This window comes from Microcebus murinus, chromosome 19 (assembly GCF_040939455.1).
Source record: "Microcebus murinus isolate Inina chromosome 19, M.murinus_Inina_mat1.0, whole genome shotgun sequence".
NCBI classification, from domain to species: domain Eukaryota; kingdom Metazoa; phylum Chordata; class Mammalia; order Primates; family Cheirogaleidae; genus Microcebus; species Microcebus murinus.
This window is the reverse complement of record NC_134122.1, coordinates 41,993,453-42,012,318: the sequence shown is the minus strand read 5'-3', so window position 1 is coordinate 42,012,318 and position 18,866 is coordinate 41,993,453. Positions and strand designations below refer to the sequence as shown.

Genomic DNA, 18,866 nt, shown 5'->3' with positions numbered 1-18,866 from the left:
AAAAGAAATATAAGCCATATAAAGAGGAAACTACAATATCAGTTTCCAATCCTGCATATGTGCAGGAATGTGTGTGTTGCTTCCTGAGATCATTTATGTAAAGTCCCAGTGAATTTGGGTGGAAACAGGTAGTTTGTCTTCTAATCCTAGATAAGAGATCCGGAGCAGAAAACCCATTTTGTAAATGGGAACTGTTTCTCTTTCATGAATTGTTCTTGTGTGACCCGAATAATGTAAAAATTACATAGCTTTCTTGTTTTGTTTTGTTGTGTTCTTTTTTTTTTTTTGCTATAGATTATTGGGATGTAGCTTTTTACTGTAAATTGCTGAAGACTGTGATTTCAGAAGTGTGATGGAGTTGCTTCCCCCTTTTCAGATTTAGGCTTTGAGATTTGCTATGGAGAGAAAGGCGCCCACAGCAGAGCTGGGTCATTTGCCTGGCTCTCTGCAGGTGCGCTGGGGCTATGGCAGCCTCCAAGTTTCTGGCAAGGAGGAAATGAGCATTTCCCTTCCCAGAGAATGTGGCCTGAGGAAGTTTGCGCTCCAACCAGTTGGATCAGCTGCGACTCCTCCCCAGAGAGAAACACTAGGGGGAGATGGGAAAGAGGCGCTCCAAGCACGCATTCCAAGCTACCTCATTGCTCACCGGAAGCAAGGGAGAGAGCTGGTCCCTCCCGGGGTAACAGACTCAGAGGACTGGGGGACATAGAACACTGGGGCTCAGACAGACAAAGTTAGCAGTTCAAGGTCACACACCAGTGGTTGGTAGAGACTGCAAACACACCTTAGTATGACTTCTGACCTCAGTTAGCCCCTAATGGGAACAGCCCTCACTCTCTGTGGTACTTCCTTTGTTGTATGTGCTTAGAAAAACGTAATTGATTCACAGTGATCCAGGGTTGGGAATCAGCTTTCTCTTATTTGCATAGATTGTCCAGGGATTTGATTGTGGGTTTAAAAATTTAAAAGAGAGAGAGGAAAGCCTAGAAACTAGCCCCAGCCACAGAAGTGAATCCAGCTTAAAAGGAGAAAGGCCCATGGGATTTTTTTCCAACTCTTCATTCCTCACTTTCTACTTGTGCTTACTCTGAGTTGACTTGATGTTTTGTGACAGCTCATTTCATTGGTCCCAGTAAATTATATATGAAGAAATCAATTGACTTGAAAAATTAGGATGCTGACCTATATTGATTTATATATTTACATGTATTTATATACACACACACACATATATAAATATCTATATCTATCTATAGATATATAGATATTTATAAATTATGTAGAAGCAAAGCAAAGAGTTGCTGCCTGGAAAGAAAATTGGTATATCATGTCTAGTGTCTGGAGTTCTTAATCAGTAGCTTTTGAATTAAAAAGGCGGGGATATTACCTGTTATTACCTGATGAGTGGCTGTTCTAAGTGGTTTTTGTATTTCTTTCAGATGTCGCCCATTTAATGTGGTTTGAAAGACTCTATGTTTGGCTTCAGTGTTTTGAAAAATATGTCTTGTACCCAGCAATAATTTTGAATGCCCTCACTATTGATGCATTTTCAATAAGCAATTACCGGAGACTTGGCACCCAGTAAGTGGATAATGGTTTATTCTCATAATGATTTGGGTCACATTTTTAAAATCCAGTGAATTTTCTCTAAACAGGCTGCAGAAGAAGCCAACTTCTACCTACTATTACTGGCCATGTAAAAGTAAGCCACGGTAGTCTTTTACTCAAACCTGCTAGAGCTAGACAGTTATTGTAGACTGACCGGGGCGAAGATGAAGTTAGATCTGCTTGAAGTGATATTGTGAATAAACAGTAGATTTGAAAATGATCCTGCAAAAGCTTAGTCAGTAAGCCTTAATAAGAAGACGGAAGCACAGTGTGAATCCGGGATTCCTGGCGTTCTTACCGTCATGCTTAGAGCTTTATGAACTGCCTCGTGTCATTTCATTTAGCAAATACTCTATCATTTTCTGCTTGGGGGAGGAGGAAATTAGTCACTGTCACTGCTCTCTCTGCATTTATCAAGAAAAGCCTCATAATTTAAAAACTGGCACAGAGACTTCATACTGTCAAGATGCCCATGTTTTGCAAAGTATTACCAATGTACAGTTGAGTTATTGGTTTCATATATTAAAATTAATTCTGAATTTACAGATGGAAATCTCCTTGATAATCTGTGAATTTGTCATTCTGATGAAAGGTGAAAGTTTCTGGTCAAATACGTTGTTAGGGAGGATATAAAAGAGATTCTATCCCAGATTTGCTTATTAGTCACGTTGCTTAAACACTATGGATCCAAGTCTACCCTGATATATAATCCCAAGCATACTAATTCAAACCTGCTCCTCCTTTCAGGGTGTCATGAGGACAAATTAATTAATATTCACCAAAGATTTAGCATGCTAAGATATAATAAAAGGCATTTTAATACTCTGTTGGACTTTGGGTAGATTTGCAGTCACACAAAGCAGACACTAAATGAAAAATGATCCCTCAACCTTTCTGTCTTTTTTGGACTCTGTCTTCCTTCCAGTCCAGACCAGTTTCAATTAGACCAGGACAAGAATTCTGTGTCCTTCGGTACTTAAAATTCTAGACTTCAGATGCAAGAATGAAAATGAGTCTCACTAGATTTAAAAAAAAGTAGACAATGGGATTTCAGACCACTTATACAGTGTAGGTGGGACCCAGTCTCAGAGACGCCTCTGCACCTGCAACACCGTGTTCTTTTCTAGTGGCAGGGATTCCCAGGATGGCACGGTGTTGGTTGGTCCCATGACTACCTCCCAGAACAAGGCAGAGCCTCGATTTCTAAGATGAGGGCACACAGTCAAAGCCAGAGTAGCAAAGAAAGTTCCAGTGCCGCCCTGGGGAATCCAGCTAAAGGATTTTAAATTTTTCCCTATACAACTTCAGGACAAAGACCTTGGGCTAAGCCTGCAGGTTGAGGCCAAGCTGTCGGAGAAAATGACGGATGCAAGTTCTGGGACTCCCGCAGAGTGAAATAAGCAGTTCAGTGGGAAGTAATATCACCCTGAATCCCCTGTCATTTTTTTTCCAGACACTAAAGTCAGAAAGGAGCACCTTACCTATATACCTCCAAATATTCTCAACTCCCAGATGGTAACATCAGCATTATTTGTCTCAGAACCCAAAGCTGAAAATCCTTATTCTATTCCAGAGGCATCCATCTATAGAACTGAAAACAAAACTAAACAAAACCAATAAAACAAACCAGAAAACCTCTCAGGGTTTCAGATGCTCTGCTAGACCAGCTAGACCAGCTCTTCCCACACACAGCAGGGGACCCGATGTTAGCATCACCTGGGGACCTTTTTCAGACCTAGCCTCCTCCCTGCACTTTTTGAGAACCACTGTACCAGGTAGTCAGAGAGTGAACCACTCAACAGCAGACACTGTTTCTTACTCAACTTTCAAGACCAAACGGCTAGTAAGTGTTAGAAGGGTGGGTGGATGGACGGTCGAGCAGGGGGATGGTGAATTAGGTTCCTACAGCATATTTCTGGTCACAAAAACATGGCCAAACTTCTAAATAAAGACTAAAACACTTCTAACATTAAACATTGAAATAAATGTGAGCTATTTAGGCATTTAAGAAAATTTAATAAAAACAAGTAAGATAATTATTTATCCAGTTATTCCAGTTGAGGGTCGCAGGTGACAAGAGCCTCTCCTAGCAGTTCAGGGTACGAGGTGTGGGAACCAGCCCTGGACAGGATGCCATTTCATCACAGGGCATGTCACACACACTGGGACACTAGAAACACCAGTTAACCTCACTCCACAGCTTTGGGATGTTGGAGGAAACTGGAATACCCTGAAAAAAACCCACACAGACGTGGGGAGAATGTCCAAACTCCACAGACAGGGGCCCCGGCTGGAAATCAGTGTGTGTTTGCTTTCTCCATCAATGTCATAATGAAACGATGCTGAACAAATGACATTATTCAGGGACCTGCTGTATACAGCAATCTATGAGCCATTAATAGTAGCCATTACTACTGCAATGGTATAAAAGCCATGACCATCAGTCCTTGAGATCTCCCGTAGCTTTCACCAGTCATCATTACTAGCTTTCCAGTCATCATTACTAAACATAAAAGGAAATCAGTACATTGAACCATGGTCACAGAAAATGGAAGGTTAGATCTGAACATCATCTAGATTTTTGCCTAAATAACCTAGAGAATCACCAGCCTCCCTTGAAAACCAAAATATTCCTAGTCTTGAGATACCTCGCCATTGTGTACCCTGGGCTACTGTCAAAGGCAACTGGAACTCAAGTCATGTTTTCATACTGTATTTTCATCACAGGTATTAGTTGTGCTCTAGAAAAGGAAGGCAATGATCAACCTTACTGCAGGATCACTGAGGGCTCTGTGTTGAGGTTACAGGGAAACTTTCCCACTTTAAGTCTGTATTTAATTATGTGGTAGTTTTTCCAGAAGCCAAATCCAAGGCAGTCACGCAGGGCCTTGGGCAAACCTCACCTCCTATATCTTGGGGCAGAGTGGAAACAATTGCAGTCATTACGATTGAGTCAGAGGAATTACAACATTACATCTTTTTGATGACAAAAATGATAATTTTATACCTCATAGGTGCAAAGACTTTGAAAGTACTTAAGTGCCCTCATCCTGAGATATGATATTAATCATTGCTGATAAGGATCTAGGGGCCAAGATTCTTCTAGGTTTAGGGAAATTGAGGCATGGCCCCAGTTTTCTAGACTTAGCCAGAGAAAGAAAATCTCTTTCAGTGAAATCATTCCCTAGAAATAGTCACACCTCTGTCTTTGAGTTCCCAAATAGAACATTAGAATTAGAGAATAATTTTATTAAAATGTATTAATACAATGCCTTCCTTCGGAAAGACAGGCCCCTTAAGGAGGTAGCCGCTTATTTGGGTGGGCTGCACTGGGATATTATCATTTGCCTTCCAATCTCAAAATAGATTGTTCATCGTTGACCTTATCATCTACAGGAATCATACACGTAACATATATTCCCTACATGAGTTAATAATCTGATTTCTTAGGCAAGAGTGTTCAGGAGTTCAGTCCTCAAAGCAAAGTCCTAGAAGAATGTGTCTGACTTTCTGTTGCTGAGATCCTTAACTGGAAAAACATTTTAAAAAAAAAGGAGAGCAGGAACCTTATATGCACTAGGTTGACAAATATGCTGAAAAATATTGGAAGCTAATAAGTACAAATAAAAAAATCTTTGTTACAATACTGGGATTTTTTTCACTACTGGGAACTTAATATTAGCTATTGTTATGCCACAGTTTCAATCAGCTGCTTTTCTAATGAGAAGGCAATACGCTGAACAGACCCTGGCAGGGACAGCACGTTGCCTGTTTGCTCACCTGGCATCAGGCTGTCTGGGGAACTTCCCTCATCACTGCAGCAGTAACTTCAGATAAGCTCAGAAGCAGCTCTGCATCCTTGCAGAAGAGCTCCAGGGACCATGAAGAGCATGTGATGAAAAGAAAATGTTGGTAGTGGCAAAGACAACATGCTTGTGAGTCACTCAGGACGAGTTTCCGTCTTCCCTCTGGCCCTGTGAGACCCTGGTCAAGTTACTCAAACTCTCTGAGACTCAGAATTCTCCCCTGTAAAATGCACACAGTAACGGGGCCCCTCAGATTGGCTTTTTGTGCCTGTGAAGTGCATAATGCTCCGTTGATGCTCAAGGCATGCTAGCAAATGCAACTTATCCTGCGGGTTGCCCGCCGTCACTGATTGCTTCTTTTCTTTCCTTTCCAACAGCTGGGACATTTTTCTGATGATCATTGCTGGCATGAAGCTGTTGCGGACTTCCTTCTGCAACCCCGTTCACCAGTTTGTTAACCTGAGTTTCACCGTCATCTTTTTCCACTTCGACTACAAAGATATTTCGGAGAGTTTCTTACTGGATTTCTTCATGGTGTCCATTTTATTTAGCAAGGCAAGTTCATTGGCTCTTTTCTTCGTTTTAACGATTAAAAGGGGCCATTTCCCATCAATTGTTTTAAGGGTTTAAAACTTTTTCTTTACAAAAAAAATTATAGAAGGAAACGAAATCTAAGTACACACGTATGGTACACTCATGCTGTGATTTGGGAAAAATTCCCTATGCAATATAAATCGGCCGTGTTATTTGCTAAAAATCACTAATGAAGATGAATTAGCCATTAGTGTGGCTTGACATTTTATGATCTTTGTCACCGTTTAAAAAAAATCTCATTGTAGAACCTCCCTAGGTTTTAAAATGCTCTGAGTTAAAGATCAATAACCAGACTTATTTATTTATTTATTTATTTATTTATTTATTATTTTATTACTTATTTTGCCTCTTGAGGTAAAATTTGGGACCTGGTACCCGAGAGCAGGGTCCCTTGGATCATTTTCATTCCTTTACGTCGTCTCGAGTCAAGATTTCATCTGTCGTAAATGTGTATACAGGCCACGAGAAATCCTAATGATAATTCGGGCAGATATATGGGGCTGGCGTCTAATGTTTAGTGTGGCTGGAGGGAGCTTATACCGTCCTGACACTTGGCGGCTCCTCCATGACTGTATGTAGTGTGACCACTATAACAAAGCCTAGGTTTGTAAGCAGAACCGGAAAGGAATTTGGAACAACTTCTGGTAAATAAGCTCAGCGGTGGTTTGACTTCTTTCCTGTTCTGTTCGCACTCAGGCACACGAGTTCATACAGCAGCCGTGGAGCTTCTGCTGGGGGCTCAGTTAACCAACACGATAATGTTTGAGACGTTGAGTTTTTTTCCTCCCCTGAATTTCATTTTTTCTATCTCTTTATGAATCAATTCTGTTCACCTTTATTTTCTCTCTATTGTTTTTTCCTTCTACTGGCTTTCTCTTTGTTTCTTTTGGGTGACAAAAATTGAAAACTCCAGCCCCATAAGTAATTGCCGGTACCCTTTCATCACAGCCTGCTCCACTGTCTATATTTCATTCTAGACCCTGGCTTCGGTCAAACATTTGTTTCCTTCCATAAGTTCTGTTTGGCTCTGATTAATTTATCCCATGTTTCTGACCAAATCACAGGCTTTCATAACCTCTTATGAAAGAGGTTCATTGTCTCACATAATAAATGTAAAATTATATCCTCTGATCTCTAAAACATTGAAGAAGTTATTAGAAATGATTTCACTGCTTGCAGGGGTAAGAGCTTATCATCGAATATAAATTGTGCTGGAATGAGTTTAAATTCCTGACTGGGATTATTTATATTTCGTCAAGGTGACATTTATATTCTTTACTAAACCTCAGTTTTCTGTAAAATGGAAAATAATGATACCAGTGTCACCTGCGTGTTGAAAGGATTAATTAATATAGCTAAAAGGAGTTGGTAAGTAGGATATACGCTCCAAATATAATGCAATGTCTTTAAATCCATACGTAAGTAGTAAAAGAGAAGTTACACACTGTGTCTGTAAAGGAGTGTGACTGGTTTTCTACACTGAACTGTCAGTTTAATATCATCCTTTGTAAGTGAGAGGCCCCAGGTGAACAGGAAGCATTGACAGAGAGGAGCGAGGTGTCTCTCTGTAAGGGTCTTAAGAGTGCGGCTTGTAAATGATTTTGCTTCTGCAGTAGGAAGAGTGACTTTCATCTGCTGGGGCGCAGGCCAGCTCTCCCCAGCCAGCAGGCTGCTGGCGCCCTGCGAACAGGCCACTGCCGAAAATACGAGGCTGCATGTGGGCGTCTGGTTAAAGGTGCTTGCACGGATTAAAGGAAGGAAGTATGTGTAGCTATGGTACATTCTTCCTGTCCAGGAGGACACTTGGCGCTATCTCTTGCACGGCGAGGAAAGTGGAATCTGCCAGAACATGATCTAAAACTAAATCCACCAAACATTAGTTGCTGCAGGCATTTGACTTTCACTTTGCCATAATCTTATTAAAGTACGAATAATTTCAGACAGTATCAGAGTGGCAGCTTTCTTATTTTCTCTAACTGAGGAAGCATTAGCACACATAATTTGAATAATCTGCTTTTAGGCTGGGATAATGGCTGAATGTAATAGAAAAAAAGAGAGAGAGAGAGTGAGAGAAAAGCAAGTGAGACAAAAAGCTAGAAAAATAGGCCTACTGTGCAGCAGTCGGGGCTCTGGGTCCTGGCCCCTCTCGACTCCCCCGACCCTGCTCACTCTTTACTTTCGGAGAGCTGGCCACAGCAGACAGGAGTGGCAAGGAGAAACAGTTAGGGGCTCCTATGAAGCTTCTGCCTGAAAATCCCAAGTGATGCCTCCTCTTCATTCTTCTCATTTTAATATATCTTTTTAAAAAATTGTCTCTTTTAAGATACTTCCTAGAGGCTTCCTAGAAACCTCCGATATTGTGTTTATAGGCAATACTGCTCTCTAGGGCTATTCATTGCACAGTGTGAAACGTTTTTTGTCCAGTAGACTCATCAGAGCCCTACTGACGACAGGTGCTTTCATCGGCCCACTGCAGATACCTCTCCGTCCTTCCACCAGCCCCGCTGCTATTGCGCTGAATAGAGAGTTATTGCTAACCCAGCAGCCTGCCTCACAGAAGGGCTTCAAAATTAATGAAGAGACGTTTGGATGGGCATCCAGTTTCCTTGGAAGACAGGAGTTGCACAAATTTAGGACACGTTACTATTATGAGTCAGTTGTCCCTGATCCTTCAGGGTTCATGGGTAGCATGGAAGGAGAGAAGTGATAAATGAGATGACCAGTAAAGTGAGATCAAAGCACCAGGTGGCCAGGGAAAGAAATAGATGCTTCTAGAGGGCCCAGGCCAGCCTGCATGCTCGTCTCTGCCTCCCTGAAGCCTTGAATCCTCTCAAACTGGTCTAGTCTCCTCCATCTGCCAGACCTGCTGAAAAGTGGGGAATATTGAGTTCCAGGGCCAGAGTCCGTCAGGACAGATTTAGTGCAGCCCATACATTGACACGGTGGGAGGGACACTTCATATTGGACGGTGCCTGGGCTTGTGTGTGGGGGGTGGGGGGGTGCGTGTGTGGGGGTGTTTGTGTGTGGGTGTGTGGAGGGCAGTGGGAAGGAAGGACCCTTGCATTTCCCATCCTCATACATGTGACCCTCCAACCACACACCCTGGGAGGAACGTCACCTTTGAGAAGTCAGGCCCATCCTTTCTGACTCTCTTGTTTCCTCAATCCTTTCTCTCTTGCCCCTTCAGTCATTCTTTTTTCTTTTTCTTAATAACTCATGTTATTAATTGATTACATCTCTGATATGTCTAGATCTCTGGGGAACAGTAAGATATGTGGGTTGCAAATAATATTCAGTTGTGACAGGAGCAAAGATGATGAAGGCTCTCCTGTGCTCTCCCACTGGCCCTGAAAAAGTTCTTAAAAACCATTCTGTCTTAAAAATCTTAGTAACTTTTGGTTATAAGAGGTTGTAGAAGCAGGATTTGAGAAAATCCTGCCATGGGATCATTCTGCTGGCATTTACATAACAGATTCAACATGAAACCCTGCGGTCTATTAGTTCAACATCAGGGCTAGCACTTTGCCATTTAGGAAATTAAAGTGAATGACCGAGGTTGATCTAATGATAAAGCTGTATCAATAAACACATCAGAGCCATGATGTGAGGCTGTATTTTAGTTGACTGCAATCAGTATTCAAGTTATTTGAAGTCAGTTTTCAGGTTCTAAATAGCATTTTCCTTTATTTTGTGAGTGCCGGTAGAAAGTCTTGTTTGAAAATCGAACCCACTTTTTTAAATAATGCATGCTTTTACAGAAGTATTTGTTCAAAATACTTTGTTCAAAAAAGCAATTGTTCATTTATTGGGTGCCTGCTAGGCATTGCACTAGGTGCAAAGATTACCAGCAATACGAATGAAAGCAAATCCTAACTTGGCACTTTCCATGGGCCAGGCTCTATTCTGAACACTTTGTACAGTATTAACTTGCTTGATTTTCACAACAGTTTTGTGTTTGGCTACTCCTCATTTTACAAATGAGGAAACCAAGGCACAGAAATTAAGTGAATTTCCAGAAGGTCTCACAGCTATGCAATGGGAGAGTGGGATTCAGACCCCGGGCAATCTGGCTCTGAGTCTGCATTTTGTGATGCTGCCTTCTCTACTTGAGGAGTCTGAGAAAAGAGGCAGACAGGGAAAGAGATAATCCCAATAAAGTATGACAAGGGAGGTGTCCATGGCAGGGAGCTTCAAGAGCCCACATAAAAATGGTACCCAGCCCAACCTGGGAGAATCAGGAACAATGATGCTTACCTTGGGCTTTCACAAAGAAGGAGTAAGTCAGGCAAGGAAGGCAGGGAAAAGTGAGTTGTGCAGAGGAACTGCATGTGTAAAGGCACAGGAGCAAGAGTTTGGCATATTCTGGAAACTGCAAGATATTTGGGAAATATGAAAACATGGGAAGAGGAGTAGGTGGTCGGAGAAGGGAGAGCTGAAACAAGAGGTGTCATTATGAGTTGGATCTCGAAGGAACGAGCATGCCATGCTACAGAGTTTGGACTTCATTTCTACGTCAGCTGAAAGTCGATAAGCACAGGAGTAATAGGATCAGAATTGCATGTCAGAAATACTGCTTTGTGGAAGTGAGTAAAAGATGAGAAAGCATGGAGTCCTGGAATTGGATAGGAAATTATTGCAATAATCCAGGCAACTCACGGTGCTTGAACCGAGGTGGCAGAAGTGAGGAGAAGAGAAGGCCACAAATTCAGGAGGTGTTTAAGGAGAGTTGACACCAGTGGTGACCATAGGGATAAGGGGGAAGTGGGAGAAAGCTACTTCTGGCAGGGCGCTCAGCACACGAAAGTGACTATGAAGGAGGAACTAGATTAGGAAATAAACTAGATTAGAAATAAACTAGTCATGAACTAGATTAGGAATTAAACTATTAGGAAATAAACTAGTCATGAACTAGATTAGGATTAAACTATTAGGAAATAAACTAGTCATGAACTAGATTAGGAAATAAAAAAGAAAAAGACATTTTGGGTGAAAAGGATGTTGATTTTAGATGTATTAGAATTGTGAAATGGGAAGCCATGAGGACTGAAAATAAAAACCTGGGAAACAGGATGTTTTCCCATTTTAATTTGTTTAATTTACATAAGTAATACCTAAATACATGCTCATTGTGACAAAATTAGAAAAACAGTAGAAAATACTGAGAAAGTCTGTTTTACACATGCCCCTCTCTGCTTAGCTCCCTCTTCCTGTGGATAACTATTATAAGCATTTTGATATAAATCCTTCCAGTCCTCTAGTGTATTCACACACACACACACACACACACACACACACACGCACTTAAAATATCAATAGAGTAATTCTTCACAAGTCTTTTACTTCTGTTTTTTGCTTAAAAATACATCTTAGAGGACTTTCTCATGACAGTACACATCACATTTCCTCTTCCTTTTGACCTCTGCACAAAGTATTCCACAGCATGCACCATAATTTGACTAGTCATTCCTTTATTAATGGGCACTTAGTTTGTCTGCAAGCTTTTCTGTGGTAGATGGAACTTCTGGGGTCATAAGCCACAGTAACCCAAATGAAACTGGCTTAATGAAAAGAGAGAATTTAACAGCTCACATAACTGATTGAATGATCCAGAGGCTTAAACGATGGGATCAAAGTTCTGTTGTTATTTCTCCTTCTGTCCCAACAGCTGGCTTCATTCTTAGACTGTCTCTCTCCACGTGATGGGAATGATGGTCACTAGAGTTCTAGATTTATAGCATTTTATAGCTTGTAATCCTCCCAAAAGGAAAGAGCATGTTTTCTGATAGTTTCAGTCAAAGTCCTGGGGGGAAGTCTCATTTGCTGTTTTTGTGTCAACATGTTTATTCATGAGCCAGGTATAGGGCCAGAGGGATACAGGTCCTCAAGCTAGTAAGTCCTGGACTGCCTATGCACCCCTGGAATCCTAACCACACCACAGGGACTGGAAGTCAGGAAGGGCAGATGGAAGTGGCAGATGGCCATGGCATTCAACAGAAAGTCACAGTTAACATGCTGGCACCCGTGAGTGTTTCAGAAGCATAGACTCCTGTGATCGAACTTCATATAAACTGGTCTCAAGAGAGAATCCTTCCAAAAGACTTATGTTGCTTCCAACGAGGATGACCAGCATTTAAGAAACAGGTAGAGAAGGAAGATTCAAAAAAGAATGAGAAGTGACCCATGCAACAAAAAGAGTCTGGTGAAGTAGAAAGCAAGAAAGGAAACCATTTTGAGAAAGAAGGAATGGTTGACAAAGTCAGAGGCGTCACAGAGATCAAAGCCCAAGACTGAAAATGTCACTACTGGATTTAGCAACAGAGAAGCTATCGGGAAGGTTGACAGCACAGTGGGGCTGGCACTGATAAAGTCAGTCTTCAAGGTCAAGGACCCTGTGTTATTTCATCTTTGTATCCTCTGTGCCTCCTGCAGTGCTCTTGATGTGGTGAGTTCTTAATACCTGCTTGTAAATGACTGAGTATATTCATTGACCACAGGTCAGTGCATTTAAATGTGGATATTTGGGGGAACTTTGTAATATGTTATTGAGGGAACCTTTCTTTAAGGGAGAACTCCACAATCACAATAGCTTTAGGGCTGTTGATTCTTTATTATCTTAGAAGAGATGAATGGTGTTAGACATGATGTTCTTGTTAGCTATGAAAGATTTAGTCCACTGCCCTTGCCAGGAATAAACATGCTATATATGAATGATGTGCAGGCTAGTCTGCAATGTGTGCTCAATGACACCATCTCTAGATTTAAAATGCAGGTGTTGACATTTTTAATGCAAGAATTGAGTTCTTAGGCATCTCCAGGCAGGGCAGTCATGAACAACAACTATTATTTCCCCTTTTGCTATTAATGTTGGCATGCTTCCCTTAGCTTCCTCCAAATTTCTGGATGCTAACATCCACACTCTGCTTCACAGGATAAGTATGTGGACTGACTAATTCTCATTATCCTAAGATAAGGTGGTGGTCATAGCATCTCTACGTTATCTTTTTGGAGAAATAATTTTGCCCAATGCTCCAATTTCACTTTATTTTCAGCTCAGTTTCCCTCCCTGCAATGAAGAATGATCTTGTCAGATTTGTTGATCTTTTCATAATTCCGGACTCTTCAGTAAGGTCGTTTCACAGTTTGCTTTCTGCTAGGCAAGTCTAACCCCTGCAATAACATCGATCTATAAAATGCCTGAAGTGTTCTTCATACCCTGCAGTGTCCTGTCTGTAAGAAAATGATATCTGTTCTGATAAAACTTGAGTCGTCTGCAACTTTCTATAGGAAATTTGTCTGGATCACATACCAGCAGCTTGGTTGTCATTTGAAAAGTACAGATGAAAAGGAAATAGAGTGAAAAGCAAAGTGGGAATTAGGGGAAGAAGGACCAGTGCAGTAAAACTTTTTATATTAAACTAAATGTGGTAGGTGGTTGGTTGGCTTAATTGAAAAAAATTAAGCAAGAAATAATAATAAATAATACCCACATATCTATCTTTATAATCTTATAATAGCTTAAAACCATACATTGACTGCCATTACCAGTATTTTGATGGGGGGCAGGAATTTCTCTTTGACCAGGAATCTATTGAATAAGGACTATCTGGTCGGTCTTTCCATGAACCACACCTGCAATACAATACATTTCCTAGCATGCTCAGTTTCCATTTCCCTTTTCTCATGCTACTTGAAGTGGGACGTTAAAGTTGTGAAACAGCCTGAAAGCAGTCCACATCTTCTTGATTCCCAATCTCTTCTTCTTCATACCTGAGTCCACAGCAATGTTTTAGAGACTACCCTTCATCAAGTTGTTAAGCATTCCACTTAGTTGTGGTACAAATAACTCTCTTTTGTTTTCACTCATATTGTATCAGTTTATATAATACTTAATTGAACTACAGAATCATTATAATGATAAGTGAAACTTATATGGACAGTTTTGGCACCAAGCACACCCACCCCTTGTCAAGCACTCAACTGATAGGATCAGGAGTGTACCAATGAATTAAAAAGTAACCTATAAGCCTCAAGTGTTCATTAGCTTTGAGGACTCATCAATAAGTTTTATAGTGCAAATATGTGTCAATTAATCTGAAAGTTAAGTAGATGTTGGTTTTTTTTTTTTTTTTCAAAGAAAGTGTCTATTTTGGTAAGATAGAGAAGAGTTATATTTGCTTTGGTGTTGAGTTATCAGTGTTCTGGGAGTAATATGTCCAAACAAAAGTGAGGAGACATCTAACATCTCATCATACAGCCTCTTAGTCCATTTGTGCTGCTATAACAAAATACCTGACACTGGGAAATTTATAAATAATAGAAATTTTTAGATTTACAGAAAAGATGTGAAGCTAGTATAGAGACTTCTCATACAGTTTCCCTATTATTAGCATGCTACATTAGTACATTTGTTATAATTAATGAACCAATACAATGTGTTATTATTAAAGTCCATACTTTATTCAGATCCTTTTTCTGTTTTAGGATTTCATAGAGATGACTGCATTACATTTAATTTTACTGTCTCCTTAGGTCCTCTTGGCTGTGATAGTTGCTCATGTTTTCCTTATTTTTGATGACTTGACAGTTTGGAGGAGTACTAGTTGGGTATTTTGTAGAATGGGATTCTTGATTGAGATGTGTCTGATGTTTTTCTCATGTTTATATTAGGGTTATGGGAGGAAGACCACATAGGCAAAAGACCATTCTCATCACACCATGTCAGAGATTCATGCTATTAGCATGAATTTCTGTATCACTATTAATGTTAATCATGATCAACTGGTTGAGGCTGAGGTAGAGTTTGTCATGTTTTTCCACTGTAATATTCCCTTTTTTGTCCCTTTCCATGCTGTGCCCTTTGGCAGGAAATCACCATGCACAGCCCACATCGAAGGAGTGGGACGTTATGTTTCACCCCCTTGTGGGGAAAGTACGCAAATTATTTGAATTCTTTTGCATGGGAGATTTATCTTTTATTTATTATTCATTCATTCATGTCAGTTTGATTTCAGATACTTATTTTATACTTAGGTTATAACACAATATTTATTATCTTCTTGCCCCAATTTTTTTAGCTTTGGCTATTTGGAGCTCTCCAGTTGTCCCCTGTATTTTCTTGACATAACCCCAGCTCTGTGTGTGTGTGTGTGTGTGTGTGTGTGTGTGTGTGTGTGTGAATGTGTGTTGTGTGTGAGCACTTTCTAACTTTCTGGCAATATAGGATGTTCTAGGCTCATCTTAGATGCTTCCTGTCCTAGCCCTAGAATTAGACATTTCTCCAAGGAGCCCTGGTTTGTTTTATTAGAGAACTTACTTAGAAACCAAGATTTGTGTACTAGATGTGCCTGGTGACCCTGGGATGTCATTGTTTTTCGGTTTTCTCACCTCACATGGCAAGGAAAAATATGGGTGTATAATAACATCTGTATATACACATATCTAAAAATATGTCTGTATGTAACCACCTATATTTACATTAGGCTGAATATGAGTTCAAATTGATGTTTCCAAGTTTAATTCATTACTGCATGGATCATTCTAGCCTTTTCCACTTGCTTAATGTAACTTCCCACTCCAACAATGAGAAACTTAGCTTCTACTATCTGTCATCCAATTTACTTAACCATTGAATTCCAGTATACATGTATAGTTGTCCCTCGATATCCATGGGAGATTGATTCTTGAACCTACTGTGGATACCAAAATCCACAGATGCTCAAGTTCCATCAAGTTCCGTAAAGTAGCATAGTATTTGCATATAACCAGCACACACCTGCATATATCCTCCTGTATACTTTAAATCATCTCTGTATTACTTATAATACCGAATACAATGTAAATACTATGTAAATAATTGTTTGGGGAATGATGACAAGAAAACAATCTGTACATATTCAGTACAGATACAATTTTTCCCACAAGTATTTACAATCCATGATTGGTTGAATTCACATATGTGGATACAGAGACCAAATGTATAGTGGTTTTATATGTTAATTCATACCTCCATGGATATGAAAACAATTTTATCAACAGTATACTGTTGTTTATGCAAAAACCAAACTCTGCAAAATATTTAAAGAGGTTAATTCTGAGCCAATATGAGTGACCGCAGCCTGGGGAAAACACAAAGCCAGGAAGCTTTGAGTAAGTGGTCCTGAGGCAGTCAGAACGTAACTTTGTTTTATACATTTTGGGATGGCAGGAGTTATAGGCAAAGACATAAATCAATCATGGAAGTCATACATTGATTTGGTCCAAAAAGGCAAGGTATTTTGAAGCAGGGCTTACAAGTCATACTGCTTTAAATACTCTTTAATTTGTAATTGGTTAAAGGAATGAAACTTTGTCTAACAATTTGGAGTTAGCAGAAAGGAATATTTAATTTAAGATAAGGAAGTGTGCTAATCATAGAGCAAGCCACAATATACTGGGTAAAGTGACCTGTTAAGCAAAACTGGTGGTCTGGAGATGTGAGTAACCCTTGTCTAGCGCTGCCTTAAGTCTTGTTTCTAGTTCGGTATCTTATTGTAACAATGAGTCTGTTCTGTCAGTCTTATGATCTCTATTTTAACATTAATGCTGGCCAGTTGTTGTGTCTAAAGTACAAAAGGGAGGGGATATAATGAGGCATCTCTGACCTCCAATTTGTTATGACAGGTTCTTGCTCTGTTCCCCGGGCTAGAGTTCAGTGATGTCATCATAACTCACAGCAACTTCAAATTCCTGGAATCAAGCCATCCTCTTGCCTCAGCTTCCCAAGTAGCTAGATAATATTATTCTGTGATTTTTATTCTTTAGCCTGTTAACATGATTGATGACATTGGTTGATTTTTACAAATTAAACCAACTTTGCATCCCTGGAATAAACTCATTTGGTTATGGTATGTAATTCTTTTTTATTTGTTTATCAATTCTATTTCTTCACATCTTGTTAAGGATTTGGGGGTCTACAGTCATGAAAGATACTCGTCTGTAGTTTTGTAGGGAGTGTAGTTCTTTGTATATAATGTTTTGGTATCAGAGTAATATAATACTAGCTTCATAAAGTGAATTGGGCAGTGTCCCTCCTCATCTATTTTCTAGAGAGATTATGTAGAAGTGATGTTAATTCTTTAAACTTTTGGTAGTATTCTCCAATTAAGCTATCTGGGCCTGGAAAATATTTGGGGGAAGCCTTTAAATATATGGATTAAGTTTCCATAATAGTTTTAGAGATATTTAAATTATCTGTTTCATAGTGGATAGCTTTGCTTTTTGAAGAATGATCTGTTCTTCTAAATCAACAAATTTAATGTTGTTCTGTTATACTTTGTACTGTTGTTCATAGTATTCCCTTATTGTCGTTTTGATGTCTACAGGTTTTATATTGATATCCCCTGTTTTCATTCCTTATATTAGTAATTTGTGTTTTTCTTTTGCTAGGGTTTTCTTGATTTTATTGATCTTTTCAAAGAACCAATTCTGTTTCATTGATTTTCTGTATTTTTATTTTGTTTGTAATTTTTTAGATTTCTGCTTTTATCCTTTTAATTTCCTTCCTTCTCTTAGTTGGGATTTATTTTGCTCTTCTTTTTTCTCAGCTCTTGAGGTGGGAATCTTATAAATGTGAGACTTTTCCTCTTTCCTAAGGTATACATTTAGTGCCTATAAATTTCCCTCTACACACTGCTTTAGATGTGCTCTACAAATTTTGATACATGGATTATTTAGAAGTGTGTTGTTTAGTTTCCAAGGTGCACGCACGCGTGGTGTGGCCTAGGGTATGGTCTGTCCTCATATATATGTCCATGAACACTGAAAAGGACTATATTCTCCTGTTCTTGGGGGGAGTATTCAATAAATATTGATTATTTCCTTTGTTTTATGATGTTGAACTCTTCTATATCCTTGTTTTTTTGTCTAATTATTGAGAGAGATGTGTTGAAGTCTCCAACCATAATTATGAATTTGTCTATTTTTCTTTCATTTCTGTCCATTTTTGCTACACATATTTTGCAGTTCTGGTTTTTGATATACCCACATTTAGGATTGCTATGTGTTCTTGGTGGATTGACCTTTTTATCATTATAGGATGTCTTATCTGGCAATTTCTTTGCTTTCTCTGAAGTTTATTTTATTTGATAATAATATCACCACTTCTGTTTTCTTTTGATTAATGTTTGCATAATATATATTTTTCCATCCTTTTCCTTTCAACCTGTTTATATCATTCCATGTGAAGTGTGTCGCTTGTAGACAGCATATAATTGGGTTATGTTTATTAATCTATTCTGCCAATTTTTGTCTTTAGTGTATTTAGAACATTTGCACTTAATGCAATTATTATTTTATGTTTGCCTTTTTGTTGTTGTTTTCACTTTGTTCTTTTTGGTTTTTGTGTATGTACGTTCTTGTTGCTGCCTTCCTGTGGATTATTTCAACTACTTTTCCCATTAGAGCCCACAACATATTAATCATAGTTACTTTAAATTTTCTGTATGAAAATTCCAATATCTATGTTATATCTGAGTCTGGTTCTGCTGCTTGCTTTGTCTCTTTAGGCTGTTTTTTATTCTCATTTGATATGCCCTTAATTTTTTGCTGAAAGCTGAACCTGTTGTATTAGGAACTGAGGTTAAACAAGCATTTTGTGTGATGATTTATGTTGATCTGACGAGGAGTTGCCCTGTGTTTAATGTTGCTTTAGCAGTGGGCCTCAGAGGCTTCAGATTTTTCTAGTGTCCTTGTTTTTGTCTCCTTGACTTTTGGCTTCTCTAAAAACTCCTCCTCAGAGAGTTTTTATGTCTTGTAGCTCTATTATCTGTAACCTAGTGTTATTATATTGGATTCCTATTGGTATGCTGGTGTGGTACGGAG

The 18,866-nt window shown here is 39.3% G+C and overlaps 1 protein-coding gene across 3 annotated transcripts in view; it reads left to right on the top strand.

The window, feature by feature from the left end:
- Window positions 1–18,866, top strand: part of PCNX2 (pecanex 2) — a 264,024-nt gene that overhangs the window by 131,220 nt on the left and 113,938 nt on the right. For all 3 annotated transcript variants that reach the window (XM_075995467.1, XM_012738242.3, XM_012738240.3), the window contains exons 20-21: window positions 1,440–1,581; window positions 5,792–5,969. In XM_075995467.1, coding sequence (XP_075851582.1) covers window positions 1,440–1,581; window positions 5,792–5,969 — 320 coding nt within the window. The remainder of the gene's footprint in view (window positions 1–1,439; window positions 1,582–5,791; window positions 5,970–18,866) is intronic.